This window comes from Dreissena polymorpha, chromosome 3 (assembly GCF_020536995.1).
Source record: "Dreissena polymorpha isolate Duluth1 chromosome 3, UMN_Dpol_1.0, whole genome shotgun sequence".
NCBI classification, from domain to species: Eukaryota; Metazoa; Mollusca; class Bivalvia; order Myida; family Dreissenidae; genus Dreissena; species Dreissena polymorpha.
In genome coordinates this window covers 10,803,385-10,815,884 of record NC_068357.1, presented here as the reverse complement: position 1 = coordinate 10,815,884, position 12,500 = coordinate 10,803,385, and the positions used below count along the sequence as shown (strand labels likewise).

The window sequence follows — 12,500 nt, the reverse complement described above, 5'->3', positions numbered from 1 at the left end:
ACCTGGCGGCTCTATTGACGTCTTAAAACATAATTGTTCTGTTTTCATGCTACAAAAATATAATTAGAGATAAGTAAAACAACTCAAATTCATAGTTAAATACCCATTTCTGAATACTTTTCATTAATATAATGGCCTGTCTTAAGTCAGCGCTCTCGAATATTCTCCGCCTTGATATTGTAATGTACATTTTTTCAGATATTATGCCTATAAAGATAAATTTAGATAGAATACGACAGGAAACACGGCTATGCCACAAAACTAGCGTTTCGCCGTTTGATCCAGTTATTTTATTTTGATTGACATATTTATGAACCTCTCTCCATCTTATTAAATCTTTACATAAATTTCATCTTTAACGAAAACCTTAACCGGATTTTAAACATAAAACGGCAAATAATCCTGCCAAACAGCTTGTCATATGTACATGTATATGCACTGGTAAGTGAATTTTCATAAAGACTGTCACACATACGTAATTTTTTAAAACGCATATAAATGTACTTGATAGCACGTGCTTATTGTTTTATGTAATAAATGTAGTAGAAATAAAGATAAGACGTAGTTACAGACATTGACCAAAATGTAAGAACAAAGTGCAAAATGGGGCATTATTCTACATCTTTGCAGTTCGGATTCATAGACCTTGTCTAATAACATCGAACAAATACCCGGAACCAATTTGCAAATTCAATTGAAACATAGAGTAATAACAGGGATTTGAGATGTTTCGCGCATTGCTAAACAAGAGCATTACAAATGGGTGAGTTGTAATCTCGAACTAATTGATGAATAGTAGAGGTACAAATTCAAAAAGTCTGTCGCTAACATGTTGATAGAATTTTCAAGAATTCAAACAAGAGATGTTTGTTATTTGCCCCTCTTTACAGCCATGTGTTCATTAAGTGCAATGATATACAATATTGCAAGTCCCTGTCAATTTGACCTTCGATTTCAAGATCTCAAAATTAAAATTGAGGTTCTTTCCATTTTTAAATCTATCCTTAAACTAAATTGTCCTTGTATTGTAAATTATATTTTTCCCATCTTAAAGCGTTCTATACATAACATGTTAAAATCAAATGTGAACTATGACATCTACATCAATAGGAGTCTTCCTTTTCATGTTAGTAACCAGCATATAAATAAGGATGATCATAGATCAAAGAGTTGTCTAGATATCAAGGGAAAACAACTTTTATATTAACATTACCCATGACATTGGCCGTTAAGCTAATTATCTCAAATGCATTAAGGTTCATTGTTAAGTCCCATGCAACCAACATTCGAATGTTTATGGCCCTGACTCAACGCGTTCTCTAGATATCATTCTCTAGATAAATATTTACATATTTGCAAAGGAGGACGCATTGCGTTTATATAGTTCCCTACCAATAAGAAGAGTGGAGCAGAAATGTTTATAGATCGATATCTTCAGTTTTTGTTTGTGTTGTTTAATTCATGTCGTAAATCAAATCGAATCCGGTTACACTGCTTATACAGAGTTTTGCATATTAATCAAGCAAGTGTTTGGGTATAAGTAACTTGCCAGACAAAATCGTTTTATGCTTTGATTTGTTCTTATAAGATGACCTCCGAAACGGGGCGAAGAAAACGCATCAAACACATTTGTGAAGAGTTATCAATGAGATTTTAGAAGGAAGTTTAAGTAACTCAATTTGTCCATGACTTCACGTGAATTTTGATCCATTTTTTTACCTTGGCCTTCAATACAAAGAAACACATGCTATGAAATTTAAAGGTAACAAACATTATGCAATATCTTGTTTTTTCTTTGTATATTATACGAATGAATTGTGCAATGGCTTACCCTGTATCATCAGAAGCTTCTAAACACAAGTGCATTTTTTCATACAACGAATGTCGAAATGAAAAATCAAATTGATAAACGTATTCTCCGTTGCGTAGAACTCTTTGGATTGGTCCAATTGCCGCATAGTCCATGAAACTTTCTATAATACTGGCGAAGGTAACATTTCTGGAAAGAAATAAGACCATTTAAAAAACGTGTAGCGTTTTAAAATCTCTAAAAGGATTCAACGATTAACGCAATGTTAAATGTCCAGCTAGTATGTCACCGATACGAAATCAGTATACACAATTTATCACCATTCTGAGCATACTTTATTAATTCACGTTATTTTATGTTCAGTTTATGAGTAACCATCCTTTGAAATAGATTATATCGTACTGCGCCAATAATATAAACATGATCACTTTGGAGAGTGTATGTTGTTTTCGTTGATCGCTTTAATGTATACACTGCCTATTCGATCCAACAGTCCTTAGGACTACGTCACAAATTGGAAAGGTACTTTTAATTGCTTTTGGAATTCTGACGAGCCGTTTAATGTTATTGCTTGTGTATTTATAACTATAAGATAATACAATTATATATAACACCAAACACAAATAGAACCTGATTGATTTCACAAAAATTGGAATAATGCATGTTGCTTCCGCCGGACATTTTATCAAATCTTCTGTTGAAGGTACGTCCAAAAAATATGGCTTATCCTACAAAAGAAGGATAGCGATTGGGAAGTGTTAATTTGCTTCAAAGTCATTACAATAAGTTACTTTATAATTGAGAGAGAGAAATGTGTATGAATTAACTTGAGATTGAGTCTGCATAAATATATTCAACAACTTTTTTTAATTCGCTTACCTGTCTTGGTGTTAAGGTGTAGTTGAATACTTGTGCTTAAATAAAAACAATATCTGAACGAAATGTTATTCAATAGGGTTTTCTAATTGTCAAGTATATAATCAAGATCAAATGCGTTTGTTATAAAGATACTAATATGAACAGGTGAACAAGTATATGAACATTCATAAACACGATGAAATAAAACATATTTCCATTTATTATGAATATATTTTGCAAATGTATTTAGTCACTCGCATTGCAATAAATAACATTTGTTTATTCATAACTTACTTCTAAGATCGATTATAAAACAACGTTGTTGCCCGGACTCGACGCTGTAAACAGAATAAACAAACATAACACATAAAACATAATCATTTGTTCGGACTCAACCAATTATTTCAAACATCTTGAACATTCAATATTAAGGTAGCAAGTCTGCCTAATGCACTCACATATCCTCAACGACTTCGTATGAATCTTATCGGAAATTCGGACATCTCGTGAGAATACCAAAATTGGACGGAATGACATGCGGGCTGGTCGGGCATTCGCTATATCTCGACCCCCTCCCGTCCGGCAGAGGCGACATAACAACGAACCGATTGTGTTTGTTTTTATTGTCAATTCATTAAATACATCAACATTCTAATAAAATTACCCGTAAGTATCAACAGCGGTAACACAAATAATGTGTTCCGAATATTTGTTATCCGGGATCCAAGATAACTGCACCGATCTAACAAGATGGCCTATTTCATTGTGGTTCCTCAATGAAGATACATGTATACCTTCCTGACGTCTTCCTGTCACTGTGAACTCGTCAATTGTTCTAGAGAATCAACAAAACTTGTTTCATCAGCAGAATGTTCCATGTGTCTGAACACGAGTTTTGTAAAAGTATAATTTTATTTCGCTACTTGTATTTGGTTTTACAGATTTACTACGTACGTGTTTGGCGCTTGTGCATAAACGTCCGTTGCCCACATAGCACCGACATATATGACAAAGACATGGTTGTCCTCTAGCGTTGGGCTTACAAAGACTGGGGTGACTAAATGATCCAGGACATTTATAAGAAGCTGAAATTATACAACGGATACTCGGTTATACCTATTGTGATCGTTTGTGAAACTCTTGATGTAACAGACTATGGACATTAATTACAAATATACAATCACATTTATTGCTGATTCACAAATAATGTTGTTTTTATATTTTGTTAATTGAGATAACTTGCACATAGTGTCCATGCAATTTATGTCCGCATTGCAAAACCTATCGCGACACATACGTATGTGTAAGTAAACGAATTCGATGATATAATGAGTTATTGTTCTTTCTACGCATCCTCCACACAAAAAATGTATCATAATGCAAAATTCGCGCGTAAATAAGTCAATATTAAAAATAATTACCTTTTGTATATCAATACATCTTGATAGAATAAAAATTCAAGAAAAAACAACTGAGTATTTGTAATACCACTTGCACGACATTATAATTAGGCTTGTTTAACCGATTATATATTATGAAATCCTTGTAAAGATATGGAAATAAAAAGTGAGTATGCAACATTTCATTATTCGTGACCCACCTTTTTTCCTTCAGAACATGATATAATTTAATCAATAACTATGTAAAATGTTTTCCATATAAGATCAAGTATGCCATTTTAAACAGTATTATTGCCATGGGGGGTTCCTTTAAAGCATCCGTTTTAAATACCTCCGTATGTGAATCGTTTTGAAAGCTGTGCGTGATGACATTAGAAAAGAATGTTTATGGAAAACGTTGCCTTTAAATTATGTACATTCTAAGGGGCATATTTGTCTTGACTTAGAATATAACACATAATCAAGTTGTGGAAAAATACGCATATACAAACTTGAGCTGCAGTTGTACACATTGAAAATTTGGATGACTGCATTTTATCTCCAAATAAAATAGCTGTTTTCGGGTAGTCCTTGACATTAATTGCAACAGCTATCCATGTATCGTTTTTGTACCCATTGGATTCGAATGCATTAATGGCAATGGAGCATTCCTGCAATATACACATTTATTTGTAAATATGTCTTAATTTTGTTAAGCCGAGTAAGTTAATTAGATTTATATAGGTATGATGTCACTGCTTTCAGCCGACCTCTATGCCAACATGTGGTTGAAATATCAATTTTGTATAAACACTGTCTATATAATAGAATTTATTTAAATGTGTTATATAAATCTAATATATATATATATATATATATATATATATATATATATATATAGAGAGAGAGAGAGGAGAGAGAGAGAGAGAAAAGAGAGAGAGAGAGAGAGAGAAGAGAGAGATAGAGAGAGAGAGAGATAGAGAGAGAGAATAGAAGAGAGAGAGAAAGAGAGAGAGAGAGAGAGAAGAGAGAGAGATTAACACGTCTATTATTACTAATATTGTCATTTAACTTATATGAACAACGTTTGTGACTATCATGAACGTAGTGTATTTGCCACAGCGCAAAATCAAACACTAACGTTGAGAAGCAAGCACTTGTAGAACACATCAGAACAAGTTTAACATATGTTAGAGCAACAAATCAAATGCTCGTACACAGCGCTACATAAAGTCAATTACCTCCGAAACATTCGTTCCATTGGCTGGATCTAATTCTCCAATTTCTATATATTGTGAGCCCTTGCATTTCACGAAATCACCATCATCATCAATCGCTGGAAGATCTATTTTAGTCGTCTGACTTCAGTAAAATTCTAAATCAGAAATAAATCGTAAGTTATGTTTTATGTGTGAATTTTGTCTATAGTATGTCGCGTTTTATATCTTATATCATGATATATCTCCATCATGATCTAACAGTATTCCGGAATTAACATTGTTTCAAAAATGCCTACGTTCGACATATGTTTCACTAAGGATATTTTCATTTTTTTATGCCATACACAATATCTATACGCTATAATTAAACCATTACAATGTCAAAAACGTTTGATATTTCTCGTTTCGTTTTTAAATTTTGAGATATAAATGCTTGAAATAATAAATCGTGCAATAGGATTACTTTACACATGATTAACATCAACTAACTAGAATATTATTAAATAACAACAACTGTATAAATGAAATACTTGGCTTCTATTTTTGGACAAATAATTTAACACATCGACAATATCTGCAATGCTGCAGCTTAAATTTGTTTGACCGGTTACTGTAGTCATCCTTTTAGCTAATTCAGAAACGTTTTTGATCTATTTGCTTTAGCCACTGGACTTAAAACCGCAAATTGAAAAGACGTCTCGTCGGTTGAGTGTGAACGCGCGGTAAAAATACCGAGAATTAATTGGATGTTGGCAGACGAGATAGATAAGATAATTAACATTTAATTTTATCTTTATTACATATTTATAACGTCATACAAATCATACAAATAAATACAATAAACATGTTCCTAACTTTTTTTTAACTGTTTGCATAATCAGTTATGTGTTTTTAAAACGTGAATCTCGACGCATTTGATTTTTGGGATGACATACTTTTTGAATGTGTTTATTAATGGTGTACGTTACTTTAAAAAAGTTTTACGGATAACTAATTGTCTTGTTTTTTACAGGAGACTGTCGAGTTTTTTAGGGATGTAATATCGATAACCTTTGTGTCGGAAAACATTTACCCTGCGATTTTGGGCGGCAAGAGAGGGGGTCAAACAACATTGTTTTTTTTTATTTATCTGCAAATCATGTTGCGTATTATTTGAAATTATTTGAAAAATTTGAGCAAGGATTACATACTTCAGAATGTGTGCTCCAACATACACCTTGCATATACTATTTTGCGTATGTAACGAAGTCGGTAAATATAACAACAAACACGACAACTACACATTATAATTGTTCTCATCTGCTTAAATGAAAATGACGCGATCGTAACAGTATAATGGATAGTAACAAATAAAACAAGAGGGCCATGATGGCCCTGTAACGCTCCACTGCTGAAAAAAGGTTATTTATTCAAATATTCTCTGCATGTGCAAATACTTAAATATAGGCCCTATTTAAGCACATGTACACTTTTGTGACCCCCTGGGCTTGTTCAAATTTAACCCCAGGGGCATAATTTGAGCAAACTTTGTAGAGGACTACTATATCTCACTACATGTACATACAAAATATGGTAGCCCTAGGTCCTAAAGTTAAGGACAAGAATATTTTAAAAGTTTTCACAAAATAAGCAAGATATAAGCGTATATAATGTTCAATTTTGTGACCCGCGGGTCAGGGTCAAATTTGACCAAAAGGGCATAACTTGAACAAACTTGGTAGAGGACTATAAGATGTTACTGCATACCAAATTTGGTAGCCATAGTCTGAATGGTTTTCAACAAGAAGATTTTTTTTAAAGATTTCACAAAATAGGCGCTTTATAAGCGTTTATTCAATTTTGTGACCCCCCAGGGCAGGTCAAAGTTGACCCCAGAGGCATTATTTGAACAAATTTGGTAGAGATTTATTAGATGTCACTACATAACAAATTTGGTAGCCCTAGGCCCATTGGTTATGGACAAGAAGATTTTTAAAGTTTTCACAAAATAGGCCCCATATAAGCGTATGTTCAGTTTTGTGACCCCCGGGCAGGGTCAAATTTGACCACAGGGGCATAGTTTGAACCAAGTTGGTAGAGAACTGTTAGATGTCACTACATACCAAATTTGGTAGCCCTTTACCTTATGGTTAAGGACAAAATAATTTGTTAAGTTTTCACAAAATAGGCAATATATAAGCATATAATCGATTTTGTGGCCCCCAGGGCAGGGTCAAATTTGACTCCTGGGGCATAATTTGAACAAACTAAGTGGAGGACTATACAATTTCACTGCATACCAAATTGTGTAGCCCTAGGCCTAATGGTTATGTACAAGAAATATTTTTAAGTTTTCACAAAATAGGCAATATATAAGCATATGTTCAATATTGTGACCTCCGGGGCAGGTTCAAATTTGACCCCAGGGATAAAATTTGAACAAATTTGGTAGAGGACTATAAGATGTCACTACATACCAAATTTGAAAGCCCTCGGCTGGATGGTTATGGGCAGAAAGATTTTTGAAGTTTTCACAAAATAGGCCTTATATAAGCATATGTTCAATTTTGTGATCATCCGGGGCAGGGTCAAATTTGACCCCAGGGCATAATTTGAACAAACTTGATAGAGAACTATAAGATTTCACTACAGACCAAATTTGGTAGCCTTAGGCCCAATGTTTATGGACAAGAAGATTTTTAAAGTTTTCACAAAAAAGGCCTTATATAAGCGTATGTTCAATTTTGTGACCCTCGGGGCAGGGTCAATTTTGACCCCAGCGGCATACGTTGAACAAACTTGGTAGAGAACTATAAGATGTCACTACATACCAAATTTGGTAGCCCTAGGCCCAATGGTTATGGAAAAGACGTTTTTAAAGTTTTCACAAAATAAGCCCATTATAATATATATTCAATTTTGTTACCCCCCGGGCTGTTTCAAATTTGACCCCAGGGGCATAATTTGAACAAATTTAGAAGAGAACTTTTACATGTCCATACATACCAAATTTGGAAGCCCTATGCCATACGGTTATGGACAAGAAGATTTTTGAAAGTTTTCCCACAATAGGCCTTATATAAGCATTTGTTCAATTTTGTGACCCCAGGGGCAGAGTCAAACTTGACCCCAGGGGCATAATTTGAACAAACTTGGTAGAGGACTATAAGATGTCACTACATACCAAATTTGGTAGCCCTACCCCCATTGTTTATGGACAAGAAGATTTTGAAAGTTTTCAAAAAAATAAGACCTTTATAAGCATATATTCAAATTTGTGACCCCCATGCTATTTTCAAATTTAACCCCAGGGGCATAATTTGAACAAACTCAGAAGAGAACTTTTACATGTCACTACATACCAAATTTGGTAGCTCTATGCCATACAGTTATGGACAAGAATATTTAAAAAGTTTTCACAAAATAGGCCTTATAAAAGCATGTGTTCAATTTTTTGACCCTCGGGGCAGGGTCAAACTTGACCCCAGGGGCATAATTTGAAAAAACTTGGTAGAGGACTATAAGATGTCACTACATACCACATTTGGTATCCCTACGCCCAATGGTTATGGAAAGAAAGATTTGAAAGTTTTCACAAAATAGACCCTATATAAGCATATGTTCAATTTTGTGACCCCGGGGCAGGGTCAAATTTGACCCCAGGGGCATAATTTGAAGAAATTTGGTAGAGGACTATAAGATGTCTCTATATACTAAATTTATTAGCCCTAGGCCCAATAGTTATGGACGAGTAGATTTTGAAAGTTTAAAAAAAAAAGGCCTTATATAAGCATATGTTCGATTTTGTGACCCCCGGGGCAGGGTCAAATTTGACCCCAGGGCATAATTTGAAGAAATTTGGTCGAGGACTATTAGATGTTTCTACATACCAAATTTGATAGCCCTAGGCCCAATTGTTATGGACAAGAAGATTTTGAAAGTTTTCACAAAATAGGCCTTATATAAGCATATGTTCAATTTTGTGACCACCGGGGCAGGGTCAAACTTCACCGCAGGGGCATAATTTGAAGAAATTTGGTAGAGGATTATTAGATGTCTCTACATATCAAATATGATAGACCTAGGCCCAATGGTTATGGACGAGAAGATTTTGAAAGTTTTCACAAAATAGGCCTTATATAAGCATATGTTCAATTTTGTGACCCCCGGGGTAGGGTCAAATTTGACCCCAGGGGCATAATTTGAAGAAATTTGGTAGAGGACTATAAGATGTCTCTTCATACCAAATTTGATAGACCTAGGCCCAATGGTTAGGGACGAGAAGATTTTTAAAGTTTTCACAAAATAGGCCTTATATAAGCATATGTTCAATTTTGTGACCCCCGGGGCAGGGTCAAATTTGACCCCAGGGGCATAATTTGAAGAAATTTCGTAGAGGATTATTAGATGTCTCTACATACCAAATTTGATAGCCCTAGGCCCAATGATTATGAACTAGAAGATTTTGAAAGTTTTCACAAAATAGGCCTTATATAAGCAAATTTTCATTATTTTGACCCCTGGGGCAGAGTCAAATTTGACCCCAGGGGAATAATTTGAACAAATTTGTAAGAGGTTCACCTCTGGAACATTCCTGTGAAATTTCATCAGAATTGGACTAGTAGTTTAGGAGAAAAAGATGTTTTAAGGAAAAGTTAACGCACGCACGGACGCACGCACGGACGCACGGACGCACGCACGACGGACACAGGACCATGAAATAAGCCCCGCTGGCCTCTGGCCAGTGGAGCTAACAAGAAAAACTATACTTTTGACCTTAGCTTCCGAATGAAAAGTCTTTCAGTCTCGTAAATTGTCATGATTTGATGATACCGTTAATTTAAACAAGAGCATAAATAAACGTCTTTTCAATCAGAAATAACATTAACATCAGGGCATTTATTTCGCAATATACCAAGCTCCCTTGATACATGTTTATGATTTTCTGACTTATATAGGATGGTTTGCAATATTTCACCACTTCTTGTTACATTTATTTTTACTTATTGTAAAAGGAAAATGTTTCTTTTTTATGGACTTTTAGAATTGCAATTAGTCAACTGTTCCTTAACCATTTACTTCACCAGAAACTTCTCTGTGTATTGCCAATAGGCTTTCAACGCCGTCGGCGCTCTCGTTATAATCTACGAATACAATGAAGCGCGTTAAATGAATATGTTAGAACTCTAGTATAAGGAGGTAATATATAATAGACTTGACATTTAATATTCAAGCGATGTTGAACGTAAAATGTTGCACTTGACATCAAACGACGCAATCTTTTTGTCGGTCGAAAAACTATATTACGGTATATGCAAAGCTTACCGTCGCAACAAGCATATTCTACAACCATTATATGTTGCAAAATAAGATTTGAATGTATGTTAATTTTATTCAGACTCTACATATCAAGTAAATGATTTTCATGATTTCTGTTCGCGGAACCAAAAGTCGCCGAGGAAGAGAATTTAACCACATAACAGTTGTGTATCTGGACTGAAATTGGTCCAGCCCAAGTTATCGCGAATTTCATACAGTATAAAATAGTCATTTAAAAAGAGCTCTATTTACTGTTTATTTTGAAACAAATAACGTTAGAGCAATTATTGATTGTAACACTTAGCGCCACATATGCGACTTTGTTTCGACATGTGTCGTTTTTTCGATTAACTAGTATTTGTCTTACGACATGAAACGTCAATGAGACATTTAACGTTGCCTAACGTCGCCCATTAGCCCTGGGAATTAAAGGGACTTTTTCACAGATTTCTGCATGTATTGAAGTTTGTCATTAAATGCTTTACATTGAAAAATGTAAAAATTCGATAGAAAAATCTTCATTAATAAAAAAGCTAGAATAAAATTAAAGAAAGAAAAAAGTTACCCTAAGCTGGGCTCGAACCACTGACCCCTGGAGTAAAAGTCTATCGCATAGAGACCACTCGGCCATCCCTACTCATACACTTAGTGATGTATTATATATATATTATAAGCAATCCTTGTAGTATCATAAATTATAACGACAACAACAGAACTCTCAAAAATATGCAATCGTTTCGCGTTGCAACGCTTTATAATTTTCAGGTTTTTAAATCGTCAAATGATGCATAAAATGAATATTTTAGAGCATGATAAATGTTCAGTATTAGTGTTTCTCACAAATGTAATAACTACAGCTATAATGTACGAATCTGCAATTATTTGTTTAATTTTGTCAATTTACCAAAACGTGAAAAATCCCCTTTAAAGGGTTTTGGTACATATTAAAGGGGCGTTGTTATACATGTACTGTATTATTCTATTTTCAGCATGTCCAGCAAAAGCAAAATAACAAAAAAAACAATGTATTCATCTAAAAATATAACGTTACAAGTTGTTTATGGCTATAGGGATTCGAATTATATAAATGATAAGAATGCAATACTGCTCCAGCAGATGGAGTTTCAATTATGTGTACTATTGTGGAGTACCTGTAGAATGGTCTTGTGAGGACCACTGGGCAGTGGTTTTGTTCACCCGTGTCGTTCCGTATTCCGGGTTGAATTCTTGTTTGTAGATGCCAAGCAGACGATGAATTGCTAAAGGTCAAATGTCGCCAGAATTTGCCGTCGAAACTAAACAAATAAATGCTAATTATTTTTGCAATAAACGGATAAGTATTTATTTTGTTAAAACAAAACGTTTATGAATAGCTGCGTTTATTAAACAAAACTTTACAGTTTACCGTGTGGCTTATGAAAAATTCCGATCTTATTCGCAAAACACAAGCATTGCGTCATCAACTGAAATTATATGTGTCAGAAGAGAGATTTAAACGTATAATGACACATTTGGTTAAAGGCCACTTGTCTAATTTTTGACTGAATTTGTTTACGTGGCAGTATGACAATCTTAATGAAACACTTACTTCAGATCTTCGTGGGTTGTGTTTTGAAGCAACTCAAACGAAAATGTCATGAGTTCTTGCTCCCATTGAGCGTTTTCACTTACTGCAATTACAGTCTCAGTCATGTTAGCTTTTACAATTGAGTTCATTAGACGAATTTCTTGCTTTGCCTGTACGGTCTGTAGCTTGTAATCCGTTGTAAAATTCCCGAAGTATTCGTCATTATCTCTTTCAACGAGTGTACGATATGGTAACGTTGATTTACCGATACTTGCTTTGGAACAATTTGGGCCACATGGGCCTTTACCTAACTGCCAACCAGTGATAAGCTCAACTGTAGCCTGAAAGATATCTCTATTTGTACATAT

The 12,500-nt window shown here is 34.4% G+C and overlaps 1 protein-coding gene across 1 annotated transcript in view; it reads right to left on the bottom strand.

The window, feature by feature from the left end:
• Positions 1 to 12,500, bottom strand: part of LOC127871175 (uncharacterized) — a 36,409-nt gene that overhangs the window by 21,844 nt on the left and 2,065 nt on the right. The window contains exons 3-13 of the mRNA XM_052413912.1: positions 12,154 to 12,473; positions 11,717 to 11,860; positions 5,289 to 5,409; positions 4,560 to 4,718; positions 3,623 to 3,753; positions 3,333 to 3,503; positions 2,963 to 3,006; positions 2,690 to 2,724; positions 2,441 to 2,538; positions 1,832 to 1,999; positions 3 to 49 (exon numbers count right to left, since the gene is read on the bottom strand). Of these exons, the coding sequence (XP_052269872.1) occupies positions 3 to 49; positions 1,832 to 1,999; positions 2,441 to 2,538; positions 2,690 to 2,724; positions 2,963 to 3,006; positions 3,333 to 3,503; positions 3,623 to 3,753; positions 4,560 to 4,718; positions 5,289 to 5,409; positions 11,717 to 11,860; positions 12,154 to 12,473 (1,438 nt within the window). The remainder of the gene's footprint in view (positions 1 to 2; positions 50 to 1,831; positions 2,000 to 2,440; positions 2,539 to 2,689; positions 2,725 to 2,962; positions 3,007 to 3,332; positions 3,504 to 3,622; positions 3,754 to 4,559; positions 4,719 to 5,288; positions 5,410 to 11,716; positions 11,861 to 12,153; positions 12,474 to 12,500) is intronic.